Source organism: Pan paniscus, chromosome 5 (assembly GCF_029289425.2).
Source record: "Pan paniscus chromosome 5, NHGRI_mPanPan1-v2.0_pri, whole genome shotgun sequence".
NCBI classification, from domain to species: Eukaryota; Metazoa; Chordata; class Mammalia; order Primates; family Hominidae; genus Pan; species Pan paniscus.
The window spans coordinates 15126655-15148155 of NC_073254.2; the positions used below are offsets into that span (position 1 = coordinate 15126655).

At 41.0% G+C, this 21501-nt stretch overlaps 1 protein-coding gene across 8 annotated transcripts in view; it reads right to left on the reverse strand.

Moving 5' to 3' along the window:
* The window catches only part of EXOC2 (exocyst complex component 2), a 204800-nt gene that overhangs the window by 27208 nt on the left and 156091 nt on the right, over nucleotides 1–21501 (reverse strand). For all 8 annotated transcript variants that reach the window (XM_008972895.4, XM_003805568.5, XM_063605111.1 and 5 more), the window contains one exon: nucleotides 17724–17865. In XM_008972895.4, coding sequence (XP_008971143.4) covers nucleotides 17724–17865 — 142 coding nt within the window. The remainder of the gene's footprint in view (nucleotides 1–17723; nucleotides 17866–21501) is intronic.

Genomic DNA, 21501 nt, shown 5'->3' on the forward strand with positions numbered 1-21501 from the left:
AGCCTTTCTTGATTCTCCAAATTTTAAAAATTTGCCACATGGGGAAAACAGTATCTAACCCCAACACGGTTGGTGTGAAGATAACATACAAGAATGTATGTGAAAGCAGTAAGTAAACTGTAAAATATTTTCATTTGAAAATGGACCAAATGAAACACCTGAATAAATCCATGAGGTTTTCAATATGAACCAAAGCAAAATGTCGTCTGGCATTTTATTTTCAACAATGGATGCTTAAACCCCACAAAATAGGCCGACTTTGCAACTCTATGTTTCCCAGCTCCCATTTTCAGGTATTTCCAGCAGAGCTGTTATGAATGCAGCTGGTGGTGTCTTTTGGCAGGCATAAACACTCATTCTCTTGGGTCACAGGCTGGAATGGAACTGGGTCACTGCATGTGTGTTATCTTCAGTGTGCTCCAGTCCCCGTGGGGAAGAGCCAGACCACGTGCCGTACCAAGAGCACGGCGTGGTCACCCACGGTTTACGTGCAGTGCGGCTGCACACGGCCCACGTGTCCACGAGCAGCACAGCCCCAGTGAGGCTAAATGATCTGCCGAACCTGTTTTCCTTAGCAGAATATGAAAAAGGAAGCCACAGCACAAACCAAGGAGGAAAATGAGAAGAAACGAAAGCCCAAGCACACACACCAATTTTTCTTTTCATTAATACAACCCGACCGTAGAGTACAAGAATATTAGTTTCTTTCATATCCATCATATTTAAAGTCCATGAAGGTAGCTTTTGTGATTCCATAAAACCTCTTATTAAATTCCTTCAATACACAAACTTGCTAAAAGTCATATGCATTCTATGTATAATCCTTAAAGTCCCTATTACTGTAATCATAGGCTGTCACACCATTTGCAACCAGAAATGACAGCAATTTCAAAAAAGAAAAATGGGTTTTCAGATATATTACATTTATGAATTTACTCTGGTTGTCACTCAAACATTTTGATTATTAGTATGTGATATTATGAGAAAATTGAAGTAAATTGATACAAAAAGAATCTAAGTCCCAAGTAAATATCCTCTGCAATATAAGGATTTTAATAACATTGCCTTTAATTTGCTCCCATAGACACAAACTGCTTTGTTGATGTCTCTTGCTCCACACACTTAAAAATCTAGCCACAAACTGAGCTTTTTATGCTAACTGTACGATTTTTAGACTCTTGATACAATGTAGAGTTTAAGCACATTGATTAGCTTGCTGAAAAATGATATACTTTTGAAAAGTGTTAGGAGGCAGAGGCAGAAGTCCCAGTTTGTCAACCAAATGCTCCTTGACGGCTGTAGACAGTGTTTCGTCTGGACTTCAGTTTCCTTGGCTGTAAAAGAAAGGGGTGTGATAGGTCTTCTCTGCCTCTTCCAGGCCGACAAGTAACCCTTTTACTGTGGTCTCTTAGGAAATGTTCAAGTTGTTTTCAATGAACACTCAAAATTTTTCCACCTTGAAGGTTTAGAACAAATAGTAACTATTTATTACTAACTACTAAGCTGCCCTGTAAGTATTCTGGGGTTAGTTTTTGCTGCTTACTAAGAGAAGGTGGTTAAGAAAATTGGAGATGATTACCCAATATTTACCAAGTACCTTTTATCTTGAAGGTTCTATCCTGGTTTTGGGAGAAAGTCACAGAGATGGCATTTATGACCTCAAGAGTAGAAAACAGGAAACAGAGGGAGAGTTGCTCTGTGGTTTAACTTTCTTAACAAATTCTATCAGATGCTCATTTTCTACTAAAATGAGTAAATCCATGCGCTGCTCCCACTTTCCCATGCCCTGAGCGCGTGGTTTGGAGCCCCCGGTGTGCATGTGAGGCTTTCTTAGGAGCTGCAGGGCGAGGGCTGTGAAGACACAGCTGCTCCAGGGGCTCCAGGGAGGCCAAGGGGGTCGCCCCTGGGGCAGATGTCTATGGGAGAAGCCCAAGGGACGCAGAGGCCAGGGGAGGAGCACACACCACAGGCAGATGTGTGGGGGAGGAGCCCAAAGGACAGAGAACCAGCAGGCAGGCCCTGGGTCAGGCCCTGTGATGTCCCAGGAGGAGGGGAGGAGGGCGGAGTCGGAAGGGAGCGAGGGAGCCAGGGAGGCAGGGCCCTCTGAGGGCAGAGGAGTTCTCCATGAAGTTCCAGAAGCCAATGACCAGATCAGCGCATGCAAACAGCTTAAAAGAAAACATTAGGCACTGGTGGCTTCGTCTAAACGAACAGTTCTTAAAACTGCTTTCAGTTCTAGCCATAATAAAGGCATTTGAATTATGTTGCTTTTGATGAAACTATAAAGATATTGGCTTTTATACAGTATCATGCCAGAAACAAATTTATAACATTGTTATAACAGCAGGAATACTTGGAATACACATTTTTCAGCTGAGCTCTAAGAATTACTTTTCCCTTGCCCCAGGTTGGCAATTAAGAACTATAACTTACTTCCACCCCACTCCACCTCACCCTACCCCGGAAACAAAGAAAAACAAACACGCAAACAAAACCAGGAAGGTAGGTTAGGAAAGGTGGGCATTGAAGGTAAATGAAAATATATGAAAAAAAGTTCATGTCTTAACATCTGTCCGTCCTGTCCACACAGTCTTCTGTCCTCCCCGTCTGTCCCCTGCTTTCCTGTCATGGCTGTTGCTCTCTACAATCCTTAGAATGTCGGCACCACAGCAGGAGGCAGGCTTACCCAGGGACTGATGCCCTGACGCCCTGAGCACAGACAGCAGGTTCAGGGCTGAATGCAGCCAGTGTGGCTCCAGGGTGCTAGGGTGACAGGGCACACGGCGGTCCTGGGAGGGAGCGAGAAGCCAGAATGACTGTAATCATACAACGATTTCCAACAACAAAGGAGAGACGCACACAGCTGGTGGGTATCTGCAGTGAGCACAAAGTGGCTTCCGGGGGTTTCTTTTAGAAAACTTGCCCGTCCTCAGGTTCACTGTTGTGATTTAATCCCTTAGATTCTGTTAACCAGCGACTAAACTACCAAGGCGTATGGTGACTTGGTTTGTTAGGAAGTCCAACCATAACATTTGGAAATCATTGGAGCCTCAGCTGTCTACTGTGAGGCATGTTATAAATAACTGGGAAAGCAGAACGTTTTTCACAGTTTTCCAGTTCAAAGGAATAATCTGGAACTGTCTATAACCCTACGCTACTCCAGTGCACTCCACCCATCCAAATACTGAGACAGTCCTGAAAGTGTCTCATTAAATCTCACCTTACCGCAGAGGGCAAAGATATTAATCAAGTGGTTTTGTTCTAGCAGGCCATCTTTGTTCCTCACGCTCGGAGAATACGCATTTCTAACTGTGACCTAAGGCTCTGGTTCTGGGGCGGCACTGGAGGAGAGGGAAGACAGCTGCTAGGCCACGCGGACATGAAGATGATCCAAACTGCAGCGCTCGTTGTCAGCTTTCAATGTTCCCACGCACAGAGCTAGCTCGTCTAGCTCCATCACTGCACCCCTAGCCCCGGCCCAACAGAGCTGTGTGGCACAGCTGGCTGAGCTGTCATCATGTGTGCAGACACCAGAGGCTTCCCTGGCTCTGCAGGGCAGGCCTGAAGCCAAGGGATCAAAAGAAAGGCAGGTTTTCCAATGCCCCACGAAGTCTTCTGACTAAACTGTTTAAGAAAAGCAACAAATTCAGGGCTAACATTCACACCAAATGTAGCCAAGACCAGGAGGAAATAATAGCTGGGCTGGGGGAAGAGGATGCCAAGACGGTAGCATCTACGCAAGTATCTGTCACTATCTGTGTACCACAGGGCACACAGCTGTGAAGCATGTAAATGAGTTTTGGAGAGAGTCCCTCCATAATTAGATAAACAAAACCAGGTCAAGTGACAAAAAATCCCTAATGCTTTCCACAGCACCTTAGAAGCCTAAATTCTCAGAGTTCCTAGTACAGATATAGAATACGACAGAAGAAACACACACACCTTCCCCAGCGCCTCACTGACGGAGAGACCACGGTAGAGGGAACGCAGGCAGCCTTTCTCACCTGCCTGGCGGGAGCAGGTCCAGCTGGCAATGACCTGAATGGAAGTGGTGGTGCTGCTGGAATATGAGAAGGGACCATGACTGCTGCTGCCACAGCCCGCCCAGCTGTAGAACTGACTTTGGGGTGAGACTGAACGAGAGCTATGGGGTTAGAAAAAGCCAGTGGGGGGTAGACAGGGTGGACAGAGACACAGTGTGGAAGGAAATAAAAGAGAAGAAGGAAGATGTTCATATTTCATATTCCATCAATTCCTCCCAACGGCTGATTCTACGAAGCAAGGAAACCACCATGAGTGTGGAACATGGCACCCTATGGCGAGGCTGTACTGTCAGGACCCAGGGCCCACCTGAAGAGACTCCCCCAAAGAGGGCACAACTAAATTTAAAAAAAATCAACTACAATGAATTGAAGCTCATCAAATTATGTTTACATCATGACTTCATAAAGGTAATCAAAAAATAAAAAAATACCTTAGTAATGACCTTTGAGAAATACTAGCAAACCAACTCATTCTGAAAACTGCTAACTAATCAGGCATCTATCCTGCCCCTCCTGTATGAACTGTACTTCAGAGCTTAATGAAAAAAATTTAATTTATTTAGTGTTCCAGCTAACAATTATTATTTTCAATTTCTAATAAGAAATAGATTATGAAAACAATTACCAATGGTGCTAAAACCATTAGATGAAAAGTTTATGGTGAACTTTTAAAGGGTATACCAAGCTGATAACACTTGAATTCAATTTTCAATCTTATCATCAAAAGCAGAGACAATCAAACATAAGGTATCTCCTGATGGAAGTAAACAATATAAAATCAAACCTCAAACTGATAGCTTCATTATTAACCATAAATTTATAGGAAACATAAGGGACAAAGGAACAGGTTAAATGACACCATGAGGAAGCTATCTGAAAAATCTAGAATATGAGAAAATCTACAGAACAAAAAACCCGATTTATTCATTTAAAGATGGGTGGGTAACAGGGAAACAACCACTTCACTGAGCACCAAAAGTGACTCAAGAGAGGTTTATTTTTCTTAATTAAGAGACATATCAACCAAAAGTAATGTGTGGACCTTGACTGAATCCTGATACGAACAAACTGTCTAAAAAGCTTCTACGAGAATTTGAACATTGACTAAATAGCTGATAAAATTAAGGAATTACTGTTAACTTTTTCCAGATCTCATAATGGTATTATGATTACGTTTCTTTAAAAAAAATCAGTCCTTATCTTATCTGTGTATGGATGAAATGATCGAATATCTGGGATTTACTTCAAAATAACAGATCTCAGAGGCAGTGGGGAGCCCAGGGGCACAGATCAGACAAGACTGGCTGTGAGATGATCGCTGCTCAAGTCGGCCAACAGGTCAACTGGATTTGTCAGACTGTTCGGTTTGGAGATATGTCTGAAAATTTCCATAACCAAAAGTTTTTAAATGACTTGGACTGTTTATCTGTACAATAGTATGTTAGTTTACCCTGATGCCAAACAGCATAGTTTATAGCTATCAATTTAATACATAATAAAATAAATACTTTAGCAGATAAGACATGCAATGAAGAAAATATGTAGGCCACGGGTCATCTTGAAGTTAATAAATTTCACATTTAAGACCATTTGAGCCAACATCTAGCTTTATTGAAAAATGCTTGGCAGACAAAGAAACTATAACCAAATGCCTAAAGCATTGTACAAATGGTTTTACAGCACTGACTCTAATATATCAAACAGCTTATAAAGAAGAAGAAAATATCTGAAAACAAGCAAGTTTAATGAAACTGTTTTCTTAAAAAAAGATGACCAATTAAAATTATACTCCTTTAGAAAATGTAAAATTGCTTTTTGCTTTAAAGAGATTAAGTACAAGACTATTAATATCTACCTCCAAACTTCGTAAATGTAATTAAGAATAGTCCTAGGGATTGATAGTTTTCCATCAGAGTTCAGTAAAGAAAAAAAGATTATTGACTTAGGCTTCCCTCTTCAGAGATGAAGTCCACTCAAATGGTATCCGTTTTGATCAAAAGCAGAAGTCGTAAAGTGCCAAAGTACTCGATGACAAGGACACAGAACCCCGTGAGAGATGGGTGGGTGACAGGGAAACCACCACCCACTGAGTGCCAACACTCACCGTCCACACTCGGAGACGAAAACAACCACCCACCGGGCGCCGACACTCACCGTCCACACTCGGAGACGAAAACCACCACCCACCGAGCGCCGACACTCGCCGTCCACACTCGGAGACGAAAACCACCACCCACCGAGCGCCGACACTCGCCGTCCACACTCGGAGACGAAAACCACCACCCACCGAGCGCCGACACTCGCCGTCCACACTCGGAGACGAAAACCACCACCCACCGAGCGCCGACACTCGCCGTCCACACTCGGAGACGAAAACCACCACCCACCGGGCGCCGACACTCACCGTCCACACTCGGAGATGAAAACCACCACCCACCGGGCGCCGACACTCACCGTCCACACTCGGAGATGAAAACAACTACCCACCGGGCGCCGACACTCACCGTCCACACTCGGAGATGAAAACCACCACCCACCGGGCGCCGACACTCACCGTCCACACTCGGAGATGAAAACAACGACCCACCGAGCGCCAACACTCACCGTCCACACTCGGAGATGAAAACAACTACCCACCGGGCGCCGACACTCACCGTCCACACTCGGAGATGAAAACCACCACCCACCGGGCGCCGACACTCACCGTCCACACTCGGAGATGAAAACAACGACCCACCGAGCGCCAACACTCACCGTCCACACTCGGAGATGAAAACAGATTCTGAAAAGTGTCCCAACAAACAGCACTAGGAATATGATGTTCATGATGGTAGCCTTAAAATTCTGTGGGGCTCAAAGAGTCTTTAGAATAATGAAGAAAGGTAGAACTACATTTAGGAGATCTTTGGTGTTACAGTATTTTATAGCATTTGAATTCTTTTTTTTTTTTTCCTGAGACAGGGTCTGTCACCCAGGCTGGTGTGCAGTGATGGGATCTTGGCTCACCACGCCTTGACCTCCCAGGCTCACGTGATCCTCCCACCTCAGCCTCCTGAGTAGCTGGGACCACAGGTATGTCCCACCATGCCCAGCTAATTTTTGTGTTTTTTTGTAGGGATGGGGTCTCACTATGTTGCCCAGGTTGGTCTCTAACTCCTGGGCTCAAGCGATTCACCTACCTCAGCCTCCCAAAGTGCTGGGATTACAGGTGTGAACCACCATGCCTGGTCTCGAATTCTTTGTAAATGGGGTATCCATGTTATTTTTGGTTATTTATCCTAATTAGTAAACCAAAGTTCTCTTTTTGACATTTATTGAATAAAAAATAGTTGACTCAATTTGACTTTCTGTTGAAAATAACTATTAATATAAAAAACCCAAGGGTAAATTTCGTATTTTATTGATGTTCATTTTCACCTATCATCTATGGCTTGAGTAACCCTTACCAAGGCATTAGCCAATCAACTAATAACTGAATAAATCTATTACTGGATGCTTACTCCAAGCCAGGTGCCTGGCTAATCATGGATACAGAGAGGAGACACAAGCAGGAGGGTTCACATCCAGACAGGTGGACCAGCAGGACAGTGTGTGGTGAGCACTGTGAGCTGGGCTGGTCTTAGGTGAAATGATGGTACAGCAAGGTGTCTCCAGGCCTCAGGCAGGCCCATGTGGACTGCAGGACAGCGTGTGGGGAGTGCTGAACTGGGCTGGGCTCAGGTGAACTGATGGGGACAGCAAGGTGTCTCCAGGCCTCAGGCAGGTCCACACGGACTGCAGGACAGCGTGTGGGGGAGCATTGAGCTGGGCTGGGCTCAGGTGAAATGATGGTACAGCAAGGTGTCTCCAGGCCTCAGCCAGGCCCATGTGGACTGCAGGACAGCGTGTGGGGAGCACTGTGAGCTGGGCTGGGCTCAGGTGAAATGATGGGGACAGAAAGGTGTCTCTAGGTCTCAGGCAGGTCCATGCGGACTGCAGGACAGCGTGTGGGGAGCGCTGAACTGGGCTGGGCTCAAGTGAACTGATGGGGACAGCAAAGTGTCTCCAGGCCTCAGCCAGGCCCACGTGGACGACATGACAGTGTGTGGGAAGCATTGAGCTGGGCTGGGCTCAGGTGAAATGATGGTGCAGCAAGGTGTCTCCAGGTCTCAGGCAGGTCCATGTGGACTGCAGGACAGCGTGTGGGGGAGCATTGAGCTGGGCTGGGCTCAGGTGAAATGATGGTACAGCAAGGTGTCTCCAGGCCTCAGCCAGGTCTGAGGGGATGAAAGGAAGGTCAAGTGAAGGCAGCAGTGTGCTTGAGGGCATCTGGGAAAGGGAATGCTGGGTCTTTGAGGACTAGCAATGGCCCAGTGTGGACTGAGTACAGATGACCAGGAACGGCTGGTATGAAGAGATGAGGCTTCAGAGCTAAGCAGGTCAGCACATGACCAGCACTAAAGCTGTTTTCCTCCAAAGGCTACGGGCCATTAAATGGCTGTGAGGAAAGAAGAAACCTGAACAAAAACGAACTTTGAAAGAATATTTCAGCAGGATTTGAGGGAGTGAGATTGGAGAGGAAGAGATCAGATAGGGAAAAAAAAATCTGTTCTGATAGGTAATATCTGAAAATCTAAATCTGATAGGTAAGATAAAGAAACCGGAGATGGGATGGCGCTATGCAGAATGGGACATTTAGAGCCTCTGCTGGCCAAGGGGGTGTGTCCAAGTGCTACCAGTTTGGTGTCCTTCAAATGGAGAACATTCAGGGCACACTCTTGAGATCAGTACCCTGGCTCCCCAGATGCTGAGGGAGCACACGCGTGCTTACCACCTTGGTTAAGTGAGAACGCAGTGCGTCCACCTCCTACGCACAGAACTGTCGGCTTCTCTATTTATGCTTTAAACCTGGAAATCAGAAACTGCTATTTGAACAACTTGGAAAACTTGGACAGTGCTTTGTATAGTATAGACTTGGTAATATTTGTTGACTTTATGAATGAAAAATGTACTTTCTATCTGTACATGAAGTATTTTGTAGACATTGAGTATACAGATTAAGAGATTAATTTCACTTTATTCTACTCTTGCTGTTTCAAACATGTATATTTTCATATCCATGAATTCAAGTTAGACTAAGTTTAAACAGGGCAATGAATGTATGGTTTATTTTGGCAGGTGCCAAAGTATAATTAGCTCTTTTAAAAATTTTGTTTGTTTTTTGAGACAGGGTCTCTCCCTGTTGCCCAGGCTGGAGTGCAGCGGTGCAATCATAGCTCACTCTAACCCTGAAGCCCTGGCCTCAAATGACCTTACTGGCGATATCACTAACTCATATGATTAAAATGCAGCTTTCTAAATTCTTCTTAAAAATGTACAATGGGGAATGGAAAACTACCCCTATTTTCCGCTGAATTGATAACGTGAATACAATGTTATTATTTGAAGGTGATGTTTGGGGTAGTATGCAGGTGTGGGTGGGGTGCAGAGCTGAACTAAGACATTACAATATAAGTATATCTAAATGCTTCCACCAAAACTGAAAAAGCAGCAAAGGGAGAACTTGAAGTTTGATTATGTTAAACAGAGGGGGTAGCTCTGCTTATGGATTTATTTTTTTATTGATAGAAAAGTAAGAGCAATATATGCTGAGTGGAAAGAAAAATGTCTTATAATCCTTATTCGGTCATCATTAGGACATTTACGTATGGGGAAGAACCACCAGACTCGGCAATGACTGTAATTACGTAGAGGTGTCATCTTGTGAAGAGGTCAGCATGGCTCCTGCCTCTGGTCGTCCCATGACTACCAAACACCACGGCACATCTGTATCTATGTAAGAAACCTGAACGCCCTGCACATGTGTCCCAGAACTTAAAGGAAAATGAAATAAAATAAAAATAAATAAAACAAAAATTTCAAACATTAAAAAAAAGAAGCCCTACTTAGTCATAATGAATTAGTGTTCCATTGTATGGACAATAGTGCTTTGATCTGCTAAAAATAATTGTTACAATTTTTTGTTCCAACGTTCGTGAGGGACGCTAGTCTGTAATTTTCTCTCCTTGTAATGTTCTTGTCATATTTTTGATTTGGGGTTATGCAGGTTTCATAAAATAAGATTGAATATGCTTCCTATTATATGTTCTGATAAAGTCTGTATAAAATTGGTATTATTTATTCCTTAAATGTTACATAGAACTTATCAGTAAAACCATTTGGACTTGGAATTTTCCACAAAGAAAGGTCTTTGATTGTGAATTCAACTTAATAAATATAGAAATTTTTCTATATTTAATCATCTTTTAAAAAATCAAAAGTCAAAACCCAAAAAGTTTGTCTTTTCTATTTTCCCACATATCAACCATTTCTGATACTTTTTATTCCTTCCTTTAGATTCAAGTTTCCATCGAGTGTGAGTTTCTTTGGCTGCATCCCTCTGTGCCTTCTGCAGGAGTGCTGGGCACCTGCTGCAGTCGTGGACAGCCCTCAGATCTGGCTGGTGCAAGCTCCCCTCCTGCAAGGGTTCAAGCGCCCCCTCCAGTCTGTCTGCTTTTGACGGCTCTCCAGTGCTTCTCACAGCTGGGTTTCTATATTCTGTGCAGAGTTCAATTTTTAACTGTGGAACGGTTAGTCTGATAAGTTCTTCCTCTATTACTGAAACCAAAATTCCTCTGAAGCTTGCACTTTTTATTCTGTGGTAGTTCTAATTAAGAAAGCATGCTACATTTTGTCATTAATTTTAGGATAGTTCCATCACAGGCTTACATAAAGGCATTGTAGAGACTTTCTAAGTATAAGATAGTGCTACTACTAAGCTAACTTTACTAGGTTTTTCTTCACAAATTTACCCAAAGTGGAATTTATTCCATTTTCAAATGTCTAATAAAATGTTGAACATTGTTCAATGAGTGTTCTTGCAATGACTAGAGGCTTTTCCTCTAGACTGACATGAAGACATGATGGCAATAAGTCAGCAACTAGGACTCCTGAAAATATCAGGAAAAACTGTCAAATGACTTGCAGAAACCTAAATTCACCATGTATGCCATTTCTCTATCAAATCAAGTGTGTGTCCAAGAAGAAAACAAGTTAGTACTGCATGTGCCTGTTCTTTGTGGGTATGCTGTCTCCATGAAGTTTTTCATTTCTTTAAAATATAGAAATTTCTTTTTTTTAAATAAAAATACATCTATTCCGCCCCAATATTTTTAAAAACAAAATTTTAAAGTAGAAAATTAAAGTTTTCTAGCATGCTCCTTCCTATTCCCTTTCAAGATATGTGTATACATGTCAAATTGTACATATGGAATCGATACATTGTCTTTTTCAATAAAAATGAGGAAAGAATGAATGCATGTTTCCTTAATCAACATTTTCTACCAATATATGTACAGTCCCCCACATATAGGTATGCATTTACTTATCCATCTATCCATCTCGTCCATTATAAAGAAAGCATAGTATTTGTTTAGATATATAACAAATTATCTAACCAATTCACTACTGATGGGCATTTAGTTTTTCAGATTCTCCATATATTAAAAAATGTTTCAATAAACATCACTGTACATAATTCTTTACTTACTTCTGTAAAACTTTCCTTAAGACAAATTCTTAGAAACAAAATTTCTAAGTAAATTCTATACATATAAATGTGTGCATACACACACACGCACACACACGTATGTGTATAGATGGGCCAATTTACACTCCTAGAAAGATGACGGAATAGTTTGTTTCTCTGTACCTTTGCCAAAAAGCAGGTATTATCAAGCTTTACGATATCTGTCAATCCAGAGGGTTTTAATAAAATGATACCCTAATGGTATTTTAAATTACATTCTTTGAGAACTGATGAATTTTATCCTATTCTTATATTTATTGGCCATATTAGTTATTTTGTGAATTTCATGAACTTGTGTCTATTCTACCAGCACATCCGCCTTTCTCTTTGTGGCTTTCTTTTTTTTTTTTTTTTGAGACGGAGTTTCGCTCTTGTTGCCCAGGCTGGAGTGCAATGGCGTAATCTCGGCTCACAGCAACCTCTGCCTCCTGGGTTCAAGCGATTCTCCTGCCTCAACCTTCCGAGTAGCTAGGATGACAGGAATGCACCACCGTGCCCGGTTAATTTTATATTTTTAGTAGAGATGGGGTTTCTCCATTTTGGTCAGGCTGGTCTTGAACTCCCGACCTCAGGTGATCCGCCCGCCTCAGCCTCCCAAAATGCCGGGATTACAGGAGTGAGCCACCGCGCCCGGCTCTTCGTGGATTTCTAATGGAGGCTGTTTATTGTCTAGCAACACAGCACAATGCCTAAAATTAAGGGCTGCCTGGATTTGAACTCGGAACCCCTACCTCACCATTTCCTAGCTACATGACCTTGAGCAAGTCACTTAAACTCTTTGTGCTCAGTGGCTTCATCTATAAAATGAGAATAAAAATACTGCTTACTCCTTGAGGTGCTGTTATATAGATTAAATCAGGTGATTTATGCAAAGCCCTCTGCCTTGCACGTGGTATATATGCAATAAATGCTGACTACGTTACTAAACATGGGTACATAGTAATGTGTGTGTATAAATGCATGTATAAGGAATATATGTATAAATTCACATATACATGTAACATACAACTTATTTTATAAGGACCTGAAAACATTTTAATGGTCCATTTTCTCAGAGAGCTACATTAAACTTTGAGGTCTGTCTGCAGTTTTCCATTTTTTGAAAATCAAACAAAAATTACAATTTCTCCTTATCTCCATTCTTGTAGCATTTTTCTTATTCTCTAGAAATTCTACGCTGGACCTGAGCTTTGAATGATTTAAGTTACAGGATGCAAGAGATAACCTAATTGTGCAATGTCTCTTGTAAAATTCAGTGAAAACATCTGCAAGATACATTCCAAAAGGCAGAGATCTTAAAATAAAATTCAACAAACACAGACTTGAGAAGAGCTGTGCTTCTGCCTCTGTCTCCATAATTAGATTTACATTTTCTTTCTCTTCAATTTGTTGGAATATGCTGCTTGGCACGCTGCCTGGACAACACACTTACGAGTCTCGCTCACTGATGGACTGTGCACCCCAAGCCTGTGCTCTGGCACCCCACTGACGGGCAGGAGGTTACCCTACTCTAGGTTATATGCATCATACATGGAAGCAACCAACTCTGCTGTTATTTTCAGAACGGTCCTAGACATACTCATGTCACAAATTATATAAAGTTTTCCCCTTCCCATTATAATTTCAATTACTATAATTAGTATAAGCACATTTGAATCAAAAATCAGTTCACTATTTACCTATAGAAAATGATTAAGTTTAGATTCACTTAGTAAATACCTTTAAATAATATATATTAATTTAAATTTTTATGACTTTTTGATAGAAAAAATAAAACCAGTATTTAACAGAAAACTTAAATGAATACTTTTTTCTTATTTAATGTTTCAAAGACGTGAACTTCAATGTGTATTTGTAAGTAAAGACCAACAGTATTCTTAATTTATTTAAAATTTATAAAATTCAAATACTAAGAACTCTTAATAATTGCAGATAACAGAACAATTAAAATCTTAACAGCAGTTTTGTGACTCAGAACTAACTAGAATAATCTTTACTGACATATACACAAATAAAGAGGTGACACCAATTTAAATACCCAACGGTAAGATTTAAAAAAACATCGCTACGGCTTTAACGGATATCTCTTGTTGAATCATGAAATTAATCAACTGGACTTTTTTTTTAATCACTACATACAGTATCGGAAACTAAATTTATTGGTAACTACAGCAATAAGTAATCAGTTACCTACATGATTTGCAAAATTCAGTTTCTGAAGAAGTAAACTCTGAAGATAATACTAAAGTTGTTAATTGAAATTATTTTGGAAGATTAATAGTCAAACTATTTTGGCTGCTCACTTTACACAAGGTCTCAACTTAAGTCAGCTTTAAACAAACTAAAAATCACTATATGACTATGCAAGGCTGAGGTTCAGTTAGTAATCATGAAGTCAAAACTACACAACAGAACTAAATAGAGTTTATAAAAGTGAAACGAGCACCGATGACTTCTACATGTTTTTGGAATCTGAGGAAGAGTAAATAAATTGCTGGTAGTATGAAGCCATGTGCCATTTGCTTATGAAAGAAAGTTTGTCAGGAAAAAAACAAAACCAATAAACGAAGCTATGTTAAAAAAAAAAAGCCTCACCACTTAATGTCACACAGCCAGAAAAATCTTAATTTTGTATTGAAGATTATCTGAGGTTACAGACTCTTATTAAGATCAATCTCAGGATTACATTTAGGCTCTGATCCTAATTCACAACAGAGGCTTGTCTAGTTCAACGTCATGGCTGGAAAATATGAAGGTCACAGAGACAGGATTCTGGGTACCTTAAATAAATCCAATGAGGACTTTGAAATTCCAAGTGGTGGTAACTAACTGGATGCAGTAGAAACCTAAGATCCCCGTTAGTCCGGCATCGCCTGCCTTTTACCCCCCGCGCCCTGGTTACTGCTCACTGAAGTGCTGTCACACGATTCACAGCCTCGTGATAATGGCCAGCAGCCCCTGCACTTGAAGTCCTGTGACCTAACGACGCCCTTCAGGGAACGGGCCTTCATAGATGTCTGTTTTCCGAAGACACCTTGGAGTGGGTGGATGGGAAAGACCTGCCTTTCACCTGACAGACATTCTCGACTGCCCCTGCCGGTGTTGGGCATACACTCAAGACGCCTCACTGTTTGTTAAGGGAGGCAGCAGGTCTGAGAGAGGGCTGGCAAAGAAAAGTCTTCCTCTGCATCGGGGGCAAATAAATCCTCTTTCTCAGTAACAATCGGAGATTTCAGTGACGACAGAGAAGAATCACTTTATTGAGCCTGAAACTCGGTGGCCCATTCTAAACTTTTATAGTCATCACTGAAGCGCAGGAAACTCAGAGGGGCTGTGTCATGATTTTTTTCTATTCTCAAAGAAATATCACAAGTGATTTAATAGCCTTGAACATAACCAAATAAGATAAGCATGATTTCAGAGTGAACAGTTAACGTACTTACATGTGAATCACAGGAAAAGATACGAACTTTGACAACATTCATTTAAACTATTACCGAACAATGTATTACTTTTTGCATGGTGCAAGGTAATACATTGTCCGGTAAGAGTTTAAATAGTTAAACAGACAGACGTGCTGATGTGTTAGATACACTTGACAGTCGCATTTTAATTGAAATGCAGTTGCTCAAATTTAGCAAGTCTACACAACTACCATATGAGAATTCACAAAGGACAAGAAAATGAGTACTCTCACTCATTTCCATTCAGCAAATATGAATATCCACCGTGTACTGTTTATTAAAAAGCAAATCAGAAGAACAGTGGAAGCTAGAACACTGTATAATGTACTTTCCTACTGAGAAAATTTTGAGAAAAATCAGGCAAAAGCATATGGCAAACACTTGGAAGAGAAGGAGCAACTGGCACATTTAGAAAGATGGTTTATTATTATAGAAAATGCCAATCTTCATTTACTCCACAAACACACACACAGCATCAGCTGAGTGTCACAGACTGCACTATGCTAAAAACTCTGAGAACAAGACACCCAAATGACGGCCTTGTGCTGAGACTGTCCAGCAAGGAGGTAGATAACGACAAAACATTTCCCGCGGGCACAGAGAGTGGCAAGAGCTGCTCTGGGAGCATCACGAACGGAGGTAGGCCAACGCGACCTGGAGACATGCAGGGGATGGGCTGGGTGAGCTCCCAGAGGACACAGGGCCTGGAAGGGCAGGAGAGGTTAGGAGACGGGCAGAGGTGAGAGGGACTAGGCACAGGGTTCACAGTGCACGAAGCACCCAGCCTGCCTGCTGCCTGGGGGAGCCCGTGGAGAGGGAAGTAACTCATAGCAAGCACAGGGAGTACTGCCGGCCCTCTGCATCTGTGGCCTCTGCATCTGTGGCCTCCACAACAGTGGCTTCTGCATCTGTGGATTCAACCAACCATGAATGGAAAATATTCCGGGGTGGGGGGACCAGATGGCTGCATCTGTACTGAGCATATACAAACTTTCTTCCTTGTCATGACTCCCTAAATGATACAGTTTAACAACTATTCACAAAGCACGGGCATTGTATTAGGTGTTATAAGTAATCTAGAAATGATTTAAAGCATACAGGAGGATGTGCATAGGTTACATGCGAATATGACACCATTTCACACTGGGAACTTGAGCATCCGTGGAATCTGGTACCTGTGGGGATGCTACCTTGTCTGAGAAGTCTGGGGTTAGCCTCAGGGAGAATGACCCTCCTCGAAGGTTTTTCAGCAGGGGATGGACGGGATCCAATTTATATTTTAGAAGCATGAGCTTTTCAAAAAGGCAGAGGTTGAGTCCAGCTGGAGAGGGGCTGTGAGGTGGAGCATTGGGGCAGTGGGCAGAGTGCCAGGGCAGAGGTGGGCACAGCACAGCTTCCCCGGTTTTACTATCATGAGAAGATGTTGTAAGAATTTTAAGTAAGATACTGGTAGAACCTGCCTTAAACTTTAAAAGGATGTACTTTGAGGGTATGAACTGAATGTGGTTTGGGCACAGAAAGTGTGTGCACAGAAAAGTGTGTGCACAGAAAAGTGTGTGCACAGAAAAGCACAGGAGGAATAAGGGCTGGCATGACTGCCATGACTGTGAGCTCAGGAAATTCAATAACTGTGGTCACATTAAGTAACTGTGGCTAATTTAATGATCCCAGTTTTTAGTTTACACTTTTGGCATCACTATATGTGAACACTATACAATAAAAACCAAAGGTGTTTAAACAGTAAACAATTTTATCATCGTTTAGTATAAGTGCCATACAATAAAAACAAAAGGAGGTTAAAGTGATTGGTTAAAACAATGAAGTTACCCAACCTGTTAACAACTCACTGGTGCTTTGTTATATCTGCATATGTACACCCATGAAGAACCCGTGTCCGATACCAGCATGACCACTTCTACATAAACTACTTCTCTACAAAAGTGCCAACAGGCAGCTTGGTTTTAGGTATTCCACATTATTTCATACAAAGAAACAGCTATTTGATCAATCAAAAGTTTACTTGATTCAGAAAGCAATAGTTATTTTAAAAATATAGATTTTGAAGTGATTCAAGTGACTTTCATTTGAAATCACAAAGATAATACTTGAACTGTGTCATTCATCCTTCTGTGGCTCAATTCTCTTTGCTAAATTACTATAATAATCTTACTCCTACACACTTTTCTCCTATCCTTCGCCTTTACAGCATCACTAATCAGGTCTTACATAGAAGTGACCAGATTTCTTTAATACATTTTTCGATGATGTACACAAGGTCATTGCATGCAACTGTCACTCACAATCACTCTATTATATCTACGTGAAAAGATCATAGGAAGCAGGAATGCATTACTAAAACGATCAATTATTATAAGTTATCATTATTCTCTAGAATTTAAGAACAGCATTAAGCCACTGAGTAATAATACAAAGTGTCCAATTTCCAAACTATCCAAGAAATGGGTTTAAGCAAACAAAAAGTTAAAATCAAATTAATCTCTCAATCTCAGTAGATATGAGAAAAATGAGAATAAAATGAAAAGAATTCAAGCAAGTATCAATTGATAAAAGTATATCCACATCTATTACTCAAGAAACTTTATTACTTACCTGTTGGAGGCAGGCAGTCCTTCCAATCAAAATATCCTGCATAAATTCCAGGTTCTAAGGAGCCAACGATGGGATCTGCTTTCAACTCGATGTAATTTTCAAAGAGTCTTTGATCTAGTTCTTTCAATGAGGCCATGCTAACCTATAAACACATAATGAAGGGTATGAGTTGCCTATTTGAGGGTGATGGAAAAAGTAAAATAATGTTAACAATAAATACTTCAGACTATAATAAAAGCACTTCTCAATTTTCCTACAAAAACTCGTGACTTTTATTTATATATTTTCAGTAACAAAGATCTCTTTTAGCATAGCTATTTTGCAGGAGAAAAAATAATCTCCATATATGGACTACAGGTCATTGTATTAGTCCGTTCTCATACTGCTATAAAGAACTGCCCAAGATTAGGTAATTTATAAAAGAAAGAAGTTTAATTGACTCAATTATGTTATGCATGGCTGGGGAGCCCTCAGGAAACTTACAGTCTTGGTGGAAGGCAAAGGGGAAGCAAGGCATCTTCTTCACAAGAAGAAGGAGAAGGTGGCCAGAAGGAGAAGTACCCAGTGCAAGGGGAAGAGAGCCCCTTATAAAACCACTAGATCCCATTAGAACTTACTATCATGAGAACAGCAGGGGGGAAACGGCCACTGCGACTCAGTGACCTCCACCTGGTCTCTCCCTTGACACGTGGGGATTATGGGGATTACAAATCAAGAGGAGATTTGGGTAGGGACAGAAAGCCTAACCATATCATTCATTTTTGAAAATACTAACCACTCGTTTCTGTACACAGAGCAAGAGGCATTATAAATACTAAATTGTAATAGCCAGTAAACTACAATTAAAAAGGAACCATTTAAAATTATGTTCTGTTTCTTCATATTAACTAATTCATTTGAAAAGTGTGACCAATAGAAAATAAGCCTGCTCTGACACTCCAGTAACCCCAGTGCAGCTCCCCTGGATTCTCCCTCCAGTTACAGCTCTGCCTGAGTGGCGTGCAGGTCAGGCCTTAGATTCTAAGGCAACTCCACAGGGAGGCCAGACACACGCTCGCTGTCATGGGCAAAAAGAAACAGGAAAGACCCCTATTAGTAAGTCCTGTCCTTGGCACAGTTCAGCTGCATGGACTGTGCGGGATCCCGATGGGAGTGGGAGCAGAAGAGGGTAAGGAGGCTGGCATCAGCCCTACGTGAGTGTGCCTGGTCTCACCAGCAGGCAGGAGGCCAGAAAAGGAAGAGACGGGAGGCAGAGACCCAAGCATGGAGGATATGGGAAGTCTGGGGTGTGGAGAGTCTGTGGGCCCAGGTCACTCTGCAGGGGGCTGGTGGCCGTTCTGCTTCTGCAGCACTGGCCTGAGAGGGATAGGCTTCTCTCCAACGCCAGGCCTGAGCTGCAACAAACTACAGTGAAAAATAAACACACGTCTAAGGGAGTCCACTGCTATGCACAGGCACACCCACCAAGCAGTGAAACTCAGCTGCAGAAGAGACAAGCAACAACTTGAACAGAAAAAAGAAAGAAAACCCTCATGAAGATTAAAGTATAATACAAAACAAGATTTCCAGAGGTGAAACATACAACTTCCAAAGCTAACAAATGAGTAGATTAACACAAGGAACTCCTGGTCACTGTTGAGACTGATCTGAAATGCAAGAACTACTTCAAAGCATAGAGTAAAAGTGTAAAGACATGAAAACTATGAAGAACAAGACTAGAAGATAAACCCAGGAGCTCTAACATGCAAAAAATAGAAATTCAAGTAAAGAAATACAAGCAGCTAGAGAAAAGGTATTCATTAAACAAGCAGTAGGAGAAAATTTAACTGGATCTAAAGAAAGACCCAAGTATGCAACTTGAGTAGGCTTGCAGAGTGCCAGGCTAGACTGGTAAGACAGCCCACATATCTAGGCAACTACTGTTAAAGTTTCTAGTTTCTAATACATTTATTCTAAATGAGAGAGAGACAGAGAGAGAGAGAGATACAGAGACAGACTGACTTTCAAGCTTCTAGATCAAAAGAATAATTTACTTACAAAGAAGAAAGAACTGGTCTGACGTCAGATTTCTCACATGCAGTACTGGGAGCTGAAATCACTGGATTAAAATCTACAGGAATGAAAGAACAGAACCCAAGAATCCTGTATTTAGCCAGCGTGTCATTCTCTTAACACAGTCCGAGAAAGATATTTTTGGATATGCAAGGGTTCAAGGAGTATTTCACCCATGTAATGAGAAAGGGCTCTAACCTGAAATCAAACACATCAGAACGAAGAAGATGAACTACTGAGGAAAACAGTGACAGGCAATAACTCTGAGTTCCCTCTCGCCCTTCTTTATCTCTCTCTTTCTCTAGTATCTATAAACACAAACCGAAATAGATGATTAGAGACTCCCTGGACATGTGAAATACAAGTGTGAAGTAAGATTTCTTCAAAGGAAGGAGGCATCCAAAAGGGAAATACTAATAACACACAATGAAGAGATAACATATCAAAATCTGCAAGAGAGAACCAGTGGCTAGAAATTTATAGCTGAAAATGTTTTAAAAGAAAAGTTTAAAAGGAGAAAAACTTAAATCACTGCTCTAATTTTCTGCCCCAAGTATCTAGAAAGAGAAAATTAAACCCAAAGAAAATAGAAGGAAAAGATAAAGAACAGAAATCAATATCTTAAAAAGGTAAATATTAAAGAAAACCACCAATGCCAAAAGTAGGATCTTTGAAAATAATAATAAAAATGATTAGTCAGGCATGGTGGTGCACATCTGTGGTCCCAGCTAATTGGGGGCTATGGTGAGAGAATGACTTTAGCCCAGGAGATCGAGGCTGCAGCGTGGTATGATTCAACTACCGTACTCCAATCTAGGTAACAGAGCAAGACCCTGTCTCTTAAAAAATTTGAAATTTTTTAAAAATTAAAAAGGAATAACAACAAAAACGATAAGCTCCTGGGCAAGACTGATGAAGAAATAAAGAAAAAAACCCACATATTGCCAAGAACAGAAATGAAAAAAGAAACATTCCTATAGATCCTGAAGACATTAAAAGGATAGTAAAAGGACATTATAGTTTTATGCCATCAAGTCTTGACAACATAGAGGAAATTGCTAATCTGCTGAAAAACACAACCTTCAAAAACTGGCACAAGTAGTCCTATATTTATTAAACTAATTGAATCCATTATAGGCAAGGGCTTGACAATGAGAACTTCAGGTCCAGGTGGTTTCATTTGTGACTCTACCAAGCATGTAAGGAAGAAATTATAGCACACACAAACATTTTCATAGAATAGAGGCTGAAAGCATTTCCTATTTTGTTTAATGAAGCCAGTATAACCCTAATATCCAAACTGAGCAAGGTATTATAAGAAAAAAATCACACGCCAATAGCCTTCATGAACAAAGACATAAAAACCCAAACAAACTATTGGCAAATAGAAACTATAAATAAATTTAAAAAACATATCATGCAGAAGTGGTATTTTTTCAACAGATGAAAAAGCACTTGAGAAAATTCAATATACTTTCATGACAAAAATTCTCAGTAAACTAAGACTAGAAAGAAAATCAGCTGTGTAAAGGGCATCTACAAAATGGTACAAATATAGAGTGCTTTCTCCAGAAGATCAGGAATAAGGCAAAGTTGTCCCCTTTCACCACTATTTCAAGATTATACCAGAGGTCCTAGTCCATGAGATCTGGCAAGAAATAATACCAAAAAAGAAGAAGTAAAACTGTTTTTATTAACAGGAGACATCATTACGTATTTAGAAATT